The following is a 19485-nucleotide window of genomic DNA, read 5'->3' as shown; positions in this document are numbered from 1 at the left end:
GGCTCAGGGAACAGGAGGAGCGGCTGCGATGTGTGCGAATATACTGTGCATGCGCGCGGCGAACATGCACCTCAATGCGTGTCTGCTCGTAGCGGTGGATTACCGCTATGATCTGACACAGATGGAGGCAGCACTGTAGGGTCCATTGCCTGCGGATCCGCAGTGTAAAATACGCTGCATATCCGTCCGTGGGCACTTAGGGTACGTTCACACGTACAGGATCTGCTGTATATTTTCTGCAGCTGATTTTGTTACCTATTTAAGCTAATGGGTTGCAAAGTCAGCTGCACAAAATATGCAGCAAAAATATGCAGCAGATCCTGTACATGTGAATGTACCCTTACCCTTTTAAGGACTTAGGGCGTACCTGTACGCCCTAAGCCCGGTCCTGGTGTGAAAAACGGGGTCACGCCGTGACCCCACATCACACCGGGTCGATCACGGCTGCTAATCATAGCTGGGACCCTGGGCTAACAGCGCGCGGCATCGATCGTTGTGCTGCGCGCTATTAACCCTTCAGACGTGGCGATCAAAGTTGACCGCCACGTCTGAAAATGAAAGTAAATGGTTCCCGGAAGCTCAGTCGGGCTGTTCGGGACATCGCGATAAAATCGCGATGTTCCGATCAGCTGGGACGCAGGGGGAGGTCTCCTTACCTCTCTCCGCGGCGTCCAATCGCTACAGGCTTTGAGCAATCGAGCCCCTATCTGACTGATCCCTGCAAAGCTATGGCTTTGCAGGGATAAGTCAGGGGGGGTCAGTGTGTGCAGTGCTATAGCTCCCTATAACACTGCAAAAAAAAAAGTTAACAAAGGTCATTTAACCCCTTCCCTATTAAAAGTTTGAATCACCCCGCTTTTCCCATAAAAAAAAACTGTGTAAATAAAAATAAACATATGCGGTATCGTCGCGTGCGAAAATGTCCGAACTATAAAAATATATTGTTAATAAAATTGCACGGTCAATGGCGTGCGCGCAAAAAAATTCCAAAGTCCAAAATAGTGTATTTTTGGTAACTTTTTATATAATGAAAAAATGAATAAAAAGCGATCAAAAAGTCCAATCAATACAAAAATGGTACCGATAGAAACTTCAGAACATGGCGCAAAAAACTGAGTCGCATACGCGGAAAAATGGTACCGATAAAAAATGGTACCGATAAAAACTTCAGAACAAGGCGCAAAAAACAGAGTCGCATACACGGAAAAATAAAAAAGTTATAGGGGTTAGAAGATGAGAATTTTTAACATATAAATTTCCCTGCATGTAGTTATGAGTTTTTTCCGAAGTACGACAATATCCACCCTATATAAATAGGGTATCATTTTAACCGTATGGACCTACAGAATAACGATAAGGTGTTATTTTTACTGAAAAATGCACTGCGTAGAAACGGAAGCCCCCAAAATTTACAAAATGAAATTTTTTCTTCAATTTTGTCGCACAATGATTTTTTTTGGTAAAATGACTAATGTCACTGCAAAGTAGAATTGGTGGCGCAAAAAATTAGCCATCATATGGATTTTTAGGTGTAAAATTGAAAGCGTTATGATTTTTAGAAGGTGATGAGGAAAAAATGAAAATGCAAAAATGGAAAAACGCTGAGTCCTTAAGTGGTTAAGGGGTTAATGATAAATAAACAAGCAGTGTGTTCACATGTTGTCACCCCAGTGGGGTCACTTTCCCTCCTCCACTGTCGATTTTGAAAAAATTGTTCTGGTAATGTGACCTGTTGGTGACCTGTTGACAGTGGAGGAGGGAAAGTGACCCCACTGGACTGCTACTTTACACCCCCCCCAGTCCCAGGTTATATTGCTGATCAGAGCGGAGAGAGGCAGGACACAGGGACATCACTCACCCTCACATGGGCCCAGACTTATCAAAGAATGTCTACGGTAGAGCTATTTTCCCACGTTTATTTGAGTGGTGGGTTTGACTAGAGTGTATCTTATTTATCAAGGAGGTGCAGCAGGATGATGAATTTTATGCGCAGCTCTTCTGTGGTGGGAAAAGCTCTACTACATACACTTTTTCTAGACTCTTGTGAGGGAGGGAAGTAAACACTTTCCCGGGTCCTGAATTTAGCAGGTGAGGTGTTTTTAATTACTTTCACAGAGCTGCCTGGACATTTTTACTTGCATTTTAGATGTTACAATCAAATTTGATTGCGGTGTCTAAGGGGTTAAAGCCGGGCATTAGTCTGGCATTAGTCTGGCATTAGTCTAATGTCTGGCTTTAGAGATGGGTCCTGGTGGCAGATAGCCACCAGGATCACCCAGCTATGACCCGCGCTCAGCTCCTGAGCGCGTGTCATAGAAGGGGAGTGGGACGCTGTCGTCCACAAGAGGTTAAAAGTTGAATTGCGGAAGGTAGAAGTAATTCTCATGCCTCTACTAGTAGGTGGAGTAGCTTTGCGCCTAAAAAAGTACCTTTGCGCACAAAATAGCGACTTTTGACAAAAGTCGCAAATTATAAATACGTGACCACTGCATGGTCAAAAAGAAAATGTTTTACAGGTAGGAAAAAAAAGTGAAACTGTCTATATCAAAAGGCGCATAAAAGTCTAAAAATATAAAAATATGCTGCTTGCGCCTGAACTGTGCCAAAACATAGACAAAAAAATGCTCTAAAAGCAATGATAAATCTCCTCCATAAAGCAGCTGCTCTGTGTTCCTCGTAGGCCTGTCATCTCTCAGCCCCCGTCCTCTTCCTGTGCTGGGGGGCGGAGCCATCAATCAGCTGCTCTTCATCCCTGCACTGCTGTCTGTCTCTGCTAATGATAGGCAGAGCAGGAGTAGCGCAGGGATATTTATATAGAGAAAGACCACGTGAAAGTAGCGCTTGTCTGACTGTGGATCCGGGACAAGTGTCCTGAATCCCCAGCAGCTACAGCGGGCCCTTTACCCGGTGGGGCCTTCGGACCACGGCTGAATGGACCGTCGGGTCAGTCCGCCCCTGTGTATATATGATTTCCCCCTCAGGAGATGGAGGGATGAAATATGTATATAGGAGAACTCTATCCGGCTTAGACCACCACTTCAGTCTGCAGGGTGCCAGCGTATAGCTGGTATCTACCACTATATGATCACTGTATGTGAGAATATTGGTTTATGTATAGTGGTTTTTATTTAGGAACAATATAGAAGCATTGGGTGTCTAGAGGAACATAAACCTTGTGGCTTGTGGTCCTGATCTTTTAACACCTTAAGGACCAGGCCAATTTTTGTTTTTGCACTTTCATTTTTTCTTCCTCCCCTTCCAAAAATCATAACGCTTTCAATTTTGCACCTACAGACCCATACAGGGGCTTGTTTTTTGCATCACCAATTGTACTTTGTAATGACATCCCTTATTTTACAACATAATCTGTGGTGAAACAAAAAAACACTTGTGCGGTTAAATAAAAAAAATGCAATTTTTCACATTTTTAGGGCTTCCGTTTCTACGCAGTGCACTTTTTGGTAAAAATAACACCTGATCTTTGTTATGTAGGTCCATACGGTTGCAAGGATACCCAATTTATGTAGGTTTTATTTTACTACTTAAAATAAATTATAACTACATGCACCAGAATAAGTATGTTTAAAATTGCCATCTTCTGACCCCTATAACTTTTTATATTTTTACATGTACAGGGCTATATGAGAGCTAATTTTTTGAACCGTAATCTGTAGTTTTTCTCAGGACCATTTTTGTTTTGATGGGACTTTTTGATCGCTTTTTTTGAATATTTTTATGGTATATGAAGTGACCAAAAATGCACAATTTTGGACTTTGATATTTTTTTACGTGTTTGCCATTAACCGTGCGATTTAGTTAAATGGACATTTATGCACGCAGTGATACCACATATGATTATTTTTATTTTTTATTACATTATTTTATTTAAAAAATGGGGGTGATTGAACTATTATTAGGGGAGGGGCTTATTCATGTTTATTAACTTTTTTTTACACTTATTATTTTTTTTTTTGTCTCCATAGGGGGTATACCATGTGATCTTTTGATTGCATACACTGATCAATGCTATGCAGTAGCATAGCACTGATCAGTGTTCTCGGTGCTCTGCTGCTCCAGCCTGCCATGGCTGGCTTGGAGCAATAGAGCACCCTTTTCGGACAGCAAGAAGGCAGGTAAGGGCCCTCCCGCTGTCCTCTCAGCTGATCGGGACATCACGATTTCCTCACGATCAGCTCCGCTGAGCTGCCGGGATACTTTCAGTTTCATTTTAGATGCCGCAATCAACTTTGATCTTGGCGTCTAAAGGATTAATGCCGGGCATCGGCCCGATCTGTGATGCCTGGCATTAACCCTGGGTCCTGGCTGCTGATAGCAGCCGGGACCCACTGAGTTTAAATGGCTATCTGCTTCTGAGAACGCTTTAAATGCCAGTAATGGGACCAGGGCGTACAGGTATGCTCTGAGTCCCCAAGTGGTTAATAGACTTGCAACACTCCTGGCATGCTACATAATTAATTAACTAAATGTGACTGACTTATTTGTTATTTTAAGCTTTTGGGGCCCCACTTTTCATTTTGCCCAGGGCCACATTAAGTCTAAAACCAGCCCTGCTCCTCGGCATCAGGAACAATCCGACCAGCAGATCTTCGACAGTGTTGATGTGCAGTGGAAGCTGCGCGGACCGATAGACTAATGCATGATACTACATCGCTGCTGCACGTGCGTGAGTTCAGTGCTGCGCAGATGGGATATGTGCACAGCGTCTAACTCGCACATGCGCAGCAGAACTGTAGTACCCAATCTTACTGAAGCAAATGAGAGTGTTTAATTGTTTTAATATTGTGTCTGATTGCATAAAGGACTGTGACAACATCTATGGCAGGTTATTAAAAACCCTGGTTAGGCTTGTTTGTAAGCCTTTTAATCAATTGCCCTTACAAAAGCCACTGTGTGTGGTGAAACGTCGGGGTGATTGTCCTCTATGTGTGTAGTGTAATAGGTGAGAACTGCAGCCACGCAACCTGTCACGTTCATGCTTACATTGAATCATGTAGTAGCACTTTACATATTCTTAGTTGTTGTTCACACACTGAATAAACCAGGGGGTTGAGGTTTTTAATCGTTTCCAAAGGCAAAAAATGTAAGTTATGTTTAACCTTATTATTGGATGAAAAAACAAGGGTTCTTGTGATCATTCTGTGATCAAATGTGAATGTTGTATATTCTACCACACATCGGGAGGATCTTATGTGGCATGCTAGGCTTTGCAGAGAATGTCTTCATTCTGGCCAGTAGGAAAACACTGTTTGCTCGGCCATACACAATGCTCTGACACTGTCAAACATCAGAAGATTGTATGCCAGACCTGGGCCCTGTAGCATTGGTAATGGCTGCTTTAGCAGTAGTATCTGGTATCTAAATATTTGTAACTAAACAGTATATATAGTCTGGAGCAGTCAAATGAGCCATTATTAAGATCCAGGGTGTTTGAAATGCATTGGTGTGTGGGTTTTATCTCACTTGAGCACCATTTTTTTGTTTTGTGTGATGTATATTACATAGTAACATAGTTCATAAGGTTGAAAAAAGACCAGAGTCCATCAAGTTCAACCTATATCCCTAATGCATCCCTACTGAGTTGATCCAGAGGAAGGCAAAAAACCCTCATACTAGAGGTAAAAATTCCTTCCCGACTCTAAATATGGCATCAGAATAAATCCCTGGATCAACGTTCTGTCCCTATAGATCTATTATCCATAACCTGTAATGTTATTATTCTCCAAAAATGCATCCAGACCCCTTTTAAATTCTTTTACAGAGTTCACCATGCCCACCTCCTCAGGCAGAGAATTCCACAGTATCACTGCTCTTACAGTAAAGAACCCCCGTCTGTGCTGGTGTAGAAACCTTCTTTCCTCTAGACGTAGAGGATGCCCCCTTGTTATAAATACAGTCCTGGGTATAAATAGATAAGGGAAGAGATCTCTGTACGGTCCCCCGATATATTTATAGATAGTTATTAGGTCTCCCCTAAGCCTTCTTTTTTTCTAAACTAAATAACCCTAATTCTGATAATCTTTCTGGGTACTGTAGTCCTCCCATTCCCCGTATTACTCTGGTTGCCCATCTTTGAACCGTTTCCAGCTCCACTATATCTTTCTTGTACATTGGTACCCAGTACTGTACACAGTATTCCAAGTGTGGTCTGATTAGTGATTTATACAGCGGTAAAATTATTTCCTTTTCGTGGGCATCTATGCCCCTATTGATGCACCCAATGATTTTATTGGCCTTGGCAGCAGCTGCCCGACACTGGTCACTACAGCTAAATTTAGTATTAACTAAGACTCCTAAGTCCTTTTCCCCAACAGTCATCCCAAGTGTGCTCCCATTTAATACATAATCCCAGCCTGGATTTTTCTTCCCCATGAGCATTACCTTACATTTATCAGTGTTGAACCTCATCTGCCACTTCTCAACCCAAACCTCCAACCTATCCAGATCCATTTGTAACAGTGCACTGTCCTCTATTGTGTTTACCACTTTACAGAGTTTAATATCATCTGCAAAAATTGCTACTTTACTATTCAACCCCTCTAAAAGGTCATTAATGAATATATTAAATAGAACAGGACCCAAAACTGACCCCTGTGGTACCCCACTAGTAACAGTCACCCAATCAGAATAAGTACCATTAATAACCACCCTCTGTTTCCTATCACTGAGCCAGTTACTTACCTACTTGCACATATTTTACCCCAGCCCAATCCCTCTCATTTGACTTGCATTGAGGGCGTGACCATGATGTTACAAGGGGCATGGTCGACCTCCGCAGAACGAAAACAGCATTCGGAACATTAACTTCCGAACACTGGCCAGTGGAGTACCCCTTTAAAGTATTCAGTAGTAGTTATTGCCACTTTCTATATGTAATATTAGTCTTTGTTCATATTGAGCATAACTGGTAACAGCTCACCTCCACCTTCCATAAACTAGCCAGCAGCGTCTCCGGCTTGGAGAATACCTGCAGGGAAAACCAAGGTTGTCCAGCACCAAGTGGATAAAGAAAACATACTTGCTTAATTAGATATACAAAATCCAGTACAAACTACTGTAGTAAGCAAAGGGTCACACTAATCCATTTATATAAAATCATCTGCAAAGCATCATTGGCTTTAATAAGGTCTGATGTTTCACCCTTCACTGCCATCTGGAAGGGCGACTGTTTCCCAAAATGCACTCTGTGTTACGCAGGCGTCTCTGTCCAAACAGCTGGCTTTCGGCAAACAACACAGAATTAACTCTTGTGTAAATCTTGGCAGTAAATGACACATGTCCAGTGCTGGTGCTAAGGCAAAGTATAAACAGAAATGACGGTGCTGTTTTACTGTTTCTAATATACCGTTTATATATCTACCAAATGTTTATTCAATATGTTTCATACTTTCACAAACTATAGTCAAAACAGAGAATGGGCCTAATTTTTTAAGGCTTTTCCGAGTAGATTTTGTAGGGATTTTGTGTTGCATGTGTCGAGAGACATAATTTCAGACAAAAGATCCAAAAAAAACACTACTAACTCTCCACATTACTCAGAAAACCCTACAAAGGGGCGTGACCATCAGGGAAAAGGGGCGTGTCTCCAAAAAAAACTACATTTTCGGAAAAAAAACTACAATTTTTCTAATCTTTCCACATAAAATGTGGTGGATTTGAAATCTGGAAAACCCAACAGCTCAGAACATGTGTAAAAAAAAAAAGCAAAATGTAGGGAAAATCACCAAATACAAGAATCAATGGTAAATACCATGGAAAAAAGCCACAAAGAAAACTACACTCCAATCTTAGTAAATGAGGCCCAATATGTTTATGCTTAAAGGGGTACTCCGGTGGAAAAACTATTTTTTTTTCTTTTTTAAATCAACTGGTGCCAGAAAGTCAAACATATTTGTAAATTACTTCTATTAAAAAATCTTAATTTTTCCTGTATTTATTAGCTGCTGAATACTACAGAGGAAATTCTTTTCTTTTTGGAATGCTCTCTGATGACATCACGAACACAGTTCTCTCTGCTAACGTTATTATAATAATAATGTATTTATTTATTTATTTATTTATTGTTGTCCTTAGTGGGATTTGAACCCAAGGCCCCAGCACTGCAAGGCAGCAGTGCTAACCACTAAGCCACCATGCTGCCCTTAGCATACATCTGCTATGCACGGTTGCTAAAATGGACAGAGATGTCAGCAGAGAGCACTGTGTTCGTGATGTCATCAGTGTTCCAAATAGAAAGGAATTTCCTCTGTAGAATTCAGCAGCTAATAAGTACTGGAAGGATTAAGATTTTTTAATAGAAGTAATTTACAAATATGTTTAACTTTCTGGCACCAGTTGATTTAAAAAAGGAAAAAAAAAGTTTTTTCCACCGGAGTACCCCTTTAATATAGTAAATACTGTTCTAGCCTGAAGCCAGAGTCATAGAGACTAGTTGAAACTGCACTGGAACAGGCAGTTTACTGTGTAACTAAATGTGTGCCTCTGTGTGCAAACTACAATGCTTCTGTGCCTTGTATAATCCTGTAACCATCAAACACGAATGCCTCTAGCAAGGAAAGATTTCATGAGTTCTGTATTCAAAGGACTGTGTCTATTGCTGCATCATCTCTTGTAATGAAGCAGTCACCATCAGGACCCTTGCTTTACTATCACAAGCCCATTACCCATAACACCAATCTTCACCATTAGCCCTGTTTCATGCTTCCTATAGTCTATAAAGAGATATGGAGGAGTGAGCAGAGACCGGGCAGCAGGTTCTCCTATTTTCACTATGTGCTGTTTATGGGAGACATCATAGCAGCTATTCTCTGCTCACTTGACATTGAAAGGGGGTCCTGCAAAGGGTTAAGGGAAATCTGTCATCAGTTTCACCTGCACTAACCTATCGGTACAGTCAGGTTAGTGCAGGTGACATTGATGACAACCATACTTACCTGGTCCTGTTTTGTGCTCTGCTCCATTCGCAATCTTCCGTCATATTTTCTGTTCCGGGGCCGACTTGGAGCATGGGAAGAGCTTCTCTGCGTCACCGCTGCTGTTTGCTAGCCGTGGGTTCCAGCAGAGAACAGCAGTGATGTCAGTGAGCTACGCCCAAGCTCCAAGTCAGCCCTGGATCGGAAGATAAGGTAGAAGATTGCGGGAGAACCAGAGCACGGAACAGGACCAGGTAAGTGTAGTCAGGGCTGGCGTTAGGGGGTGGGGAACAGGGCACTGTGTGGAGCAGTGTCTCCCAAGCAATGTGCCTCCAGATGTTGCAACACTATAACTCCCAGCATGCCTTTAGCTGTCAGGGCTTGCTGGGAGTTGTAGTTTTGCAGCCACCGGAGGCACCTTGGTTGGGAAACACTGGTATGGAGGAATGGGAGACATGTTGAGAAGGGGGTTACTAGATGGAGTAGTGTTTCCCAACCAGAATACCCCTAGATGTTGCAAAACGACAACTCCCAGCATGCCGAGACAGCCAAAAACTGTCTGGGCATGCTAGAAGTTATAGTTTTGCAGCAACTGGAGGCACCTTAGTTGGGAAACATTGGTATGTAAGGATGGGGGACACTGTGTGGAGGGATGGGGAGGGACATGCTGATTTTAGGGGGCCATCGGGGACTGGGGGGGGGAGGTCCGGAGGGGTTTAGGGGGGCCCAGGGCAATTTTTTGCATTGTAGCCTTGTGGTTTCCAGCTAAGCCCCTGTATGTCTGTAATCATAAATCAGTGTTTCCCAACCAGGGTGCCTCCAGCTGTATAGGCTGTCCGGACATGCAGGGAGTTGTAATTTTGCAACAGCTGTAGGCACACTGATTGGGAAACACTGATTTATGAAAGTGTGTGTGTGTATATCAATGCTTTACAATCAGAGTGCCTCCAGCTGTTGCAACTGTTGAAAGTACTCTGGTTGGGAAAAACACACACACATATATACATATATATATACCGTATTTATCCGCGTATAACACGCACTTTTTAGGCTAAAATTTTTAGCCTAAAGTCTGTGTGCGTGTTATACGCCGATACACCCCCAGGAAAGGCAGGGGGAGAGAGGCCGTCGCTGCCCGCTTCTCTCCCCCTGCCTTTCCTGGGGTCTAGAGCCCTGCTGCCGGCCCTTCTCTCCCCCCGCCGATAGCCAGAGGGAGAGAAGCGGCACCGACAGCCAGGGGGAGAGAAGGGGCAGCGGCACCCATTGCCGGCGCCGCTGCCCCGTTGCCTCCCCCCATCCCCAGTGGCATAATTACCTGAGTCCGGTCCGCGCTGCTCCAGGCCTCCGTCGTGCGTCCCCGGCGTCGTTGCTATGCGCTGAACGGCGCGGCGCATGACGTCAGAGCGCCGCGCCGTGCATAGCAACGACGCTGGGGACGCACGACGGAGGCCTGGAGCAGACTCAGGTAATTATGCCACCGGGGATGGGGGGAGGCAATGGCGTGCGTCCCCGGCGTCGTTGCTATGCGCTGCGCGGCGCAACGAATGGGTGCCGCTGCCCTTTCTCTCCCCCTGGCCGATAACCAGGGGGTGAAAAGGGCCGACAGCAGCGCTCTAGACCCCAGGAAAGGCAGTGGGAGAGAAGCGGGCAGCGACGGCCTCTCTCCCCCTGCCTTTCCTGGGGGTATATCGGGGTATACACGAGCACACACGCACCCTCATTTTATCATGGATATTTGGGTAAAAAACTTTTTTTACCCAAATATCCTTGGTAAAATGAGGGTGCGTGTTATAGGCTGGTGCGTGGTATACCCCGATAAATACGGTATATATATATATATATATATATATATATATACACATACATATATGCAAAGCAGCTCATCACACCACCTTCACAGGTAGCATGCCCTAAGATCAGCTCTGGCTCCAGTTACGAAGTCTCAAAAACTGATTGGGATTTATGCCAAGCCAGAATTCTCCCCAGAAGGGAAGAAGACCCATCTGCAGACAGCTGTTTCGTGGTGCTTGCCCCTAGTCAGTACAGAGCAGGGTGTTCTGGCTTGGCTGTGGTGAGAGGCATGTAACTAGCTAAAAGGGGTAAGTATTCTCCTTAGGGAGGAGAACCGCTTCCGATGTAGAACGGAGATTTAAAAAGGCCATTATTTTTGAATTGCCGTTCTACACCGGAAGCAGTGCTCCTCCCTAAGGAGAATACTTCCCCCTTTTAGATAGTCACAGGCCTCTCACCACAGCCAAGCCAGAAAGATATATGGGGGAAATTCATCAAAACCTGTACAGAGGAAAAGTTGCTGAGTTGCCTATAGCAACCAATCAGATCGCTTCTTTCATTTTTCACAGGCCTTTAAAAAAAATTAAAGAAGTGATCTGATTGGTTACATAGTTACATAGTTAGTACGGTTGAAAAAAGACATACGTCCATCAAGTTCAACCAGGGGATTGAAGGGTAGGGGTGTGGCGCGATATTGGGGAAGGGATGGGATTTTATATTTCTTCATAAGCATTAATGTTATTTTGTTCCCGGAATGTATCTAATCCTGTTTTAAAGCTGTTAATTTTTCCTGCTGTGACCAGTTCCTGAGGTAGACTGTTCCATAAGTTCACAGTTCTCATGGTAAAGAAGGCGTGTCGCCCCTTAAGACTAAACCTTTTCTTCTCCAGACGGAGGGCGTGCCCCCTCGTCCTTTGGGGGGGTTTAACCTGGAACAGTTTTTCTCCATATTTTTTGTATGGGCCATCAATATACTTATATACATTTATCATATCCCCCCTTAAACGTCTCCTCTCAAGACTAAACAATTGTAACTCCTTTAATCGCTCCTCATAGCTAAGATGTTCCATGCCCCATATTAGTTTAGTCGCGCATCTCTGCACCCTTTCCAACTCTGCAGTGTCCCTTTTATGGACAGGTGCCCAAAACTGAACAGCATATTCCAGGTGAGGCCGTACCAATGCTTTATAAAGGGGGAGTATTATGTCCCTGTCCCTCGAGTTCATGCCTCTTTTTATACATGACAATATCCTGCCGGCTTTGGAAACAGCAGCCTGACATTGCATGCTATTCTGTAGTCTGTGATCTACAAGTACACCCAGATCCTTCTCTACCAGTGACTCTGCCAGTTTAATCCCCCCCCTAAGACATACGATGCATGCAGGTTACTAGTACCCAGATGCATAACTTTACATTTATCCAACTTTTCCTCTGGACAGGTTTTGATGAATGCACGATTTTGGACTTTGGTATTTTTTTTAATGTATCTGCCATCGACTGTGCAGTTTGGCTAAACTTATATTTTAATAGTTTGGACATTTACGCACATGGTGATACCACATATGATTAATTTTATTTAAAAAAGGGGGGTGATTTATCTATTTTTTTACATTTTTACTTTTTTTTTGGTCCCCAAAGGGGGTATACTATGTGATCTTTTGATTGCATATACTGATCAATGCTATGGCATAGCATAGCATTGATCAGTGTTATCTGTGCTCTGCTGCCCCAGCCTGCCATAGCTGGCTTGGAGCAACAGAGCACTGTTTGGACGGTGAGGAGGCAGGTAAGGGCCCTCCTGCCATCCTCTCAGCTGATCGGGACTTCACTATTTTGTCGCGATCAGCTCCGCTGAGCTGCCGGGATACTTTCACTTTAATTTTAGATGCTGCAATCACCTTTGATTGCGGCATCTAAAGGGTTAATGCTGGGCATCGGACAGATCGGTGATGCCTGACATTAACCCTGGGTCCTGGCTGCTGATAGCAGTTGGGACCCACCGAGTTTAAAGGGTTATCCGCTCGTGAGAACGCTTTAAACGCCAGTAACGGGATGAGGGCGTACAGGTATGCTGTGAATCCCCAAGTGGTTAATAAACTTGCAACACTCCCGGCATGAAACATCATGAATGAACTAAATATGACTGACCTATTTGTTATATTCAGCTTTTGGGGCCCCGCTTTTCATTTTGCCCAGGGCCACATTAAGTCTAAAACCGTCCCTGAGTATGGTTGTCATCAGTGTCACCTATACAACCTGTCTGGACCGACAGGTTAGTGCAGGGTTTAACTGATGACAGATTTCCTATAAAACTTGATAATTACAGATAAAAATAATATAAGCAACAAGAATAGTTACTGTCTATGTATGAAACAACAATTACTAACGTATTTTTCGCCGTATAAGACGCACTTTTTCTTCCTCAAAACTGGGGGGAAAAAGTCGGTGCGTCTTACACCCCTATCGCGGCAGTCCCTGCGGCCATCAACGGCCGGGACCCGCGGCTAACACAGGACGTCACTGATCGCGGTGATGCCCTGGATTAACCCTTCAGATGCGATGATCATAGCTGACCGCGTCTGAAGGGAAAGTGACACTAACCCGGCGATTTCACTGCGGCGGTCCCGAACAGCCCGACTGAATAGCCGGGTTAGTGCTTACAGGACACGGGGGGGACCTTACCTGCCTCCTTGGTGTCTTCTCCGTTCAGGGATCGCCTGTATGGCCGGTGCTCTCCTTCCTCGTCATCATGTCGTCGCGTACGTGCGTCGGCGTGCGTAACGACGTGATGGCGGCGACGGAGAGAGAGGATACCTGGCCGGCAGCAGAGACGATCCCTAGCGACGGGGACACGGCGACAGCGATGGAGCGACATCCAGGGCAGCGGTGACTGGTCCGGAGCGGCGGGGACACGTGAGTATTACCTCCTATGCAGTGGTCTTCAATCTGCGGACCTCCAGATGTTGCAAAACTACAACTCCCAGCATGCCCGGACAGCCAACGGCTGTCCGGGCATGCTGGGAGTTGTAGTTTTGCAACATCTGGAGGTCCGCAGGTTGAAGACCACTATCGGGTTCAAAATCTTAATTTTTTTAGATTTTGCACCTATAAATTGGGTGCGTCTTATACGCCGGTGTGTCCTATAGGGCGAAAAATACGGTATCTATCTGGAATAACCCTGTCAGCACTTTCACTAAACCTCCCGCTTCTGCTCATACTTGCTTCTATTAAGAATGAAATATGGCAGTAGGATCAACCAGGCCTAGAAGTTCATTTCAGGGTCAGATATAAGCATCATGTGATCAGCCTGCGTAATACTAACAAAGACCTTGTGGAGATGGAAAGTCTCATGTACAGCCTTAGGAGACAGGGATTTCCGCCCAAAGAAACACGTTTGCATACAATTATTTTAATTACTGTAAATATTATACGTCTTGTGCACCTGAGTGTAGAAAAAGGAAATATTTCAGCTCTTCATCTATATAGTACTGAACCCTGTATAAGGCTGCTCTTACATATGGCGGTTAGAGCCTGCGGCTGTCAGGTACGTTTATTCACTACAACCGGCACATGGAGTTGTCGCTTTAAAGGGGTACTCCGGTGAAAACCTTTTTTCTTTTAAATAAACTGGTGGCAAAAAGTTAAACATATTTGTAAATTACTTCTATTAAAAAATCTTAATCCTTCCAGTACTTATTAGCTGCTGAATGCTACAGAGGAGATTCCTTTCTTTTTGGAACACTGATGACATCACGAGCACAGTTCTCTATGCTGACATCTCTGTCCATTTTAGCAACCATGCATAGCAGACGTATGCTAAGGGCAGCATGGTGGCTCAGTGGTTAGCACTTGGGTTGGGTTCAAATCCCACTAAGGACAGCAATAAATAAAGCATTATTATTATTATAATAACGTCAGCAGAGAGAACTGTGCTCGTGATGTCATCAGAGAGCATTCCAAAAAGAAAATAATTTCCTCTGTAGTATTCAGCAACTAATAAGTACAGGAAGGATTAAGATTTTTTAATAGAAGTAATTTACAAATATGTTTAGCTTTCTGCCACCAGTTGATTTAAAAGAAAAAAGGTTTTCACCAAAGTACCCCTTTAAGCAGCAACAAGTTCAGATGCCGGCTCCAGTTATCAGCAAATCTCAAGCGCTCATCACCAACTCCTAGACTGGGTAAATTCCAGCACCAGCAACCTCATTAGCTGATCAGGTGCAGTGATCAAATGCCACGCCCTGATTTACTAAGAGTGGAGTGTAGGTTTCTTTGTGGGTTTTAATTTCCTACAGTTGTTTTTCCACGGTATTTACTAAAGTTTCCCTACATTTTCCACTTTCCCTACATTTTGCTTTTTTTTTACACCTGTTCTGATCTATAGGGTTTTCCTCAGCTCAAGTCCACCACATTTTATGTGGAAACCTTAGTAAATATGTTGGGTTTTTGTGAAAATGTCGGGAACAAGCCAATTTTCGGCGACCACGCCCCTTTTTCATTTTTTTTTGCCAATTCTGGCACAGAAAGTATTTCTGGTGCACAACCCGACAAAACATGTGGGGTTTACAATTATAAATTAGGGCCAATGTCTCTACACAGCCAGAGGATTTATGAAAAATGTTGGTAGCATTAGGAAACCATTTCAGAGATGGATTTACATACAAAAGGGAGCCTGGTCCATTCCTTTCACAACAGCTAAAACAGGTAAGCACAAGGCACAAGAACCTTAACGTTATTCTTTAAAGGGTACCTCTCATCAAAAAAACTTTTGATATATTATAGATTGATGTATGCAGAATAACTTTACAAGTGCATGTTATTAAAAAATATGTTTCTTTCTATTTAATTTTCCACTTTGAAGAAATAACCACTAGGGGTCTCCCTACCAGTCCTGGCAGCAAGCATTTCAGACTCATGCTGGAGTCCTAAACACTACGAGCTGCCAGTCTGCTTTGTTCACAAAGGAGAACACTCAGAGCTGCCAGCCTGCTTTGTTCACAGCCTGTTTGGCTGTGAACAAAGCAGGCTGGCAGCTCTGAGTGTTTAGGACTCCAGCATGAGTCAGAAATGCTTGCTGACAAGACTGATCGGGAAAAATACAATAGAAAGAAGCGTATTTTTCATTAACATGCTATTGGAAAGTTATTCAACATTCATTAATCTAAAATATATCAAAAGTTTATTTGATGAGAGGTACCCTTTAATATCATTCTATGCTGCACTATACATGCAATCAATAAAAAATCCTGGAGTGCTTCTTTAATCGAATCACACACACATTACGACAGGATTATTATATACTGCAAGCATAGCTGACTCTTCCTACCTTGCAACAAAAGTAAAATAATACCAGAGCATGTGCAATGGGATAATTATATATATATATTTTAAAGGGACATACTGACTAAGGAAAAAAAAAATTACTAATTTCACCAAACCCCATGACACCTAACTAATCCTGCTAATCTCAACTTCCTGGTCCTGTCTCCAAAGCACTGGGGGTCACCACGGATTGACTGGGCATTTCCTGTTTTGAGAGACAGGACAAGGAAGCGGAGAACACCAAGGACCCAGTGAGCATCAGAATAGCTGCCATGGGGCATAAGTGAGCAACACTTTTTTTTTTTAAGCCTGTATGTCCCTTTCTAAAAATTATTATTATAAAAAAAAAAAATATATATATATATATATATATATATATCTTCATCACGATAGAAAACCCCCTTAAAGGGGTACTCCCATGCTCAGCATTTGGAACAAAATGTTCGGAACGTTTACAGCCGGTGGCAGGAGCTCGTGACATCATAGCCCCACCACTCATGACGTCACACCCCACCCCCTCAATGCAAGTCTATGGGAGGGAGGCGTGACGCCCCCTCCTATAGATTTGCATTGAGGGAGCAGGGCATGACGTCATGAGGGGGCATCGCTATAACGTCAAGAGCTCCCGGGGCCGGTTCTAGGCATTCGGAACATTTTGTTCCAAACGCTGAGCATTGGAGTACCCCTTTAAGCTGTTTATTTTAGTTAACCATTAGAGTAACTTAATCCTCAACTTACCAACAACAACTGGGAGTACCCTCATAGCCTTTCTTTCCCGTCCATTGATCTTGGTATGCTTCCTTTCTGGCTCCATACTTGATGCATATTTCAGGTGAGGGTAAGAAACAGCCTGTATACCATGGCCATTGTCCACATATGCTTTGGAATATGGACAGTCTGGCTGGTCATATATAAGTTCATCCAGCTTGCTGTCAGTAGGACTTCGATCTATCCTATCTATCCTATCAAATATTAGAGTTTGGCTTGGTGGCTTACGTCTTGGAGACATGTGACTCCGTAACTTGGCTTTTCTGGTTTCTTCCCATTTTCGGAGTCCATAAAACATGGCGCAATAAAGGACTACCATTATAGGACATGGGATGAAAAAGGAACAAACAGAGGAGTAAACCACATAATTGTTGTCTTCTAGTTTACACTCAGTAGGATCCCGGTCTTTAACATTATTAAGTCCAAAAATGACAGGAGAAGCCACAGCAAAGGCAAAAATCCAAGTGGTTGAGATCAGGAACAATTGACGATTATCCACTTGCCGCCTGTTGTAGTTCAGCGGGACGAACACAGCTATGAACCTGCACAATGGGAAAAAACATTAAAGGCTGGAAGTGAATCAGTATAAGGGTACGTTCCCACCTGGCGTATTTTGTTGCGTATTTGCTGCTGCGTATTTTCGAACCCATTGACTTCAATGGGAAATAAAATCCGCAACAGCAAATACGCAGCAAATACGCAGCAAAATACGCCAGATGGGAATGCACCCTAAGGGTGGGTTCACACCACGTTTTCGCAATACAGTTTTTTATCAGGTTTTTGATAAAAAAACGGATTTCTCAAAACCTGACTAAGCTGTATCAAAACGTGTGTACAAAGTTTTATCTGTATACGGTTGAAAACCGTATACAGTTTGAAAAATGATGTCCGGTTGCATCCGTTTTTTAAGAAAAAAAACGTATACGTTTTGAACTTTTCACTCCATTATGAATAAAGTTTCACTTGTTTGATTGAAATTCCAAGAAGAAAAACTGCAAAGTCAAAAACCGTATAGTGAAAACCGTATGGAACCGTACGCACATGCAGTTCTGCACGGTTCCCATTGACTCCCATGTTAAAAAAAACGTATACGGGTTAATACGGTTTTTCACCCGGACCAAAAACCGTGGTAGGCCATGGTTTTCTGTCCAGAAAAAAAAAGTAAAAAAACGTGTGGTTTGAAAAAATGGGTATACCCGTATACAATATGGTGCATACGGTTTTGAATGGAAAGTCTAAGGCCACGGTTTGCTGTACGGTTGGATACGGTTTTTTTTAGTTTTTTTTTTAAACCGTATCCAAAAACTGTATAGAAAAATCGTGGTGTGAACCGACCCTAATTCATATTCATAGGACAGAGGAATAAGGAGGACTGATTGCTAGATGTCACTCATACAAGATTAGTAATGTTACATATAAAAACAATTTAGGGTGTATTCACATATACAGTATCCTGCGCATATTTGATACCCCGGATACTGTACGCGTCTTTTAAATCAACTGGTGACAGAAAGTTATATTGATTGGTAAATCATCTCTATAAAAAATAAAATTCAAGGCTTCCAGTACTTAGGGGATATTAGAAATCTTGGGTGAGTTCCCACACTTTTTTTTTCCAGGACTTGACCCCTGATGTGGTATATGTTACCATAAGACCATAGATAGGATTCTAATGTATAGATAGTATATAGGACCTTTGGAGTAAGCTGATCACATATTATGTTATACTGTTATATGATTTGTTGCAATATGTAATCCCAGAGATCACCAGGGTTAACATATGAACCACAGCTTGACCAATGGGCTATAGTCCAGCCCACTCACTATATAAGGGGTAGCCATCTTTAATTCAGTCTCTTTGGGCTAAGTGCTCTAAGCTACAACATCAAAGTCTTTACTGAAGCAGCTACCAGAGAATCTCAGGACAGTGTTCAGCATCTGGAGTTCCACAAAGCTACAAGTCTCCAATAAGTCTCCAGTCTATGTCTGCTGTCACTGAAGTAGTAAAGTCCTGAACATAGTCAAGTCCAGTCTATTAACCGTCAAGTCTAAATTACAAGTCCAAGTCAAGTGTATTACAAGTATTGGCCCAGCAAGCTGCGAGGTCCTCTGGGTACTGGTCACATCTCTGGGACGATCTGGCCAAGATAATTACACCTGTCTTCTATTCAGTAAAGAGTTCATTTTCCCATAACTGGTTGTGGACTCTTTATTCACTGCCAGCCAGTGGGATTACGGAGAATCCGGGCGTGTGGTGTTCCGAAACCCGAAAACCACACTGGCGTCACGAACACATAGGGGTTAATACTATCCGACCCCCGGGGTTAATAACATTGGATCCCACCACTCACTGCAATACCCGTAGCCCTGTCACTACTCACTATAGTGGCACACCACACTTATTTTACTTTTTAGAGACTAAAAACAAAACAAAAAAAAACTCTAAAAAGGAAAGAAGCAATCTGATTAGTTGCAATGGGCAACTCATCAACTTTTCCTCTGCATAAATCCCCCAATGTCTTTCCAGGCAGACACAGTGCTCTCTACTGCCACTTGTATGTCAGGAACTGTCTAGAGCAGGAGAGGTTTGCTATGGGGATTTGCTCATGATTTGGAAAGTTCCTGACATCGACAGAGGTGGCAGCAGAGAGCACTGTGGTCAGACTGGAAAAAA

General features: G+C 43.2%; 1 protein-coding gene across 3 annotated transcripts in view; it reads right to left on the bottom strand.

The window, feature by feature from the left end:
- DRD4 (dopamine receptor D4) overlaps nt 1-19485 on the bottom strand; it is an 86826-nt gene that overhangs the window by 52776 nt on the left and 14565 nt on the right. For 2 of the 3 annotated variants that reach the window (XM_056527005.1, XM_056527003.1), the window contains exon 3: nt 16782-17353. In XM_056527005.1, the coding sequence (XP_056382980.1) occupies nt 16782-17353 (572 nt within the window). Of the gene's footprint in view, nt 1-7096; nt 7310-16781; nt 17354-19485 lie in introns of those variants that run through there. The other variant, XM_056527004.1, reaches the window with a different exon arrangement.

This window comes from Hyla sarda, chromosome 6 (assembly GCF_029499605.1).
Source record: "Hyla sarda isolate aHylSar1 chromosome 6, aHylSar1.hap1, whole genome shotgun sequence".
NCBI classification, from domain to species: Eukaryota; Metazoa; Chordata; class Amphibia; order Anura; family Hylidae; genus Hyla; species Hyla sarda.
The sequence above is the reverse complement of the archived record's forward strand: the minus strand, read 5'-3'. Positions and strand labels throughout refer to the sequence as shown.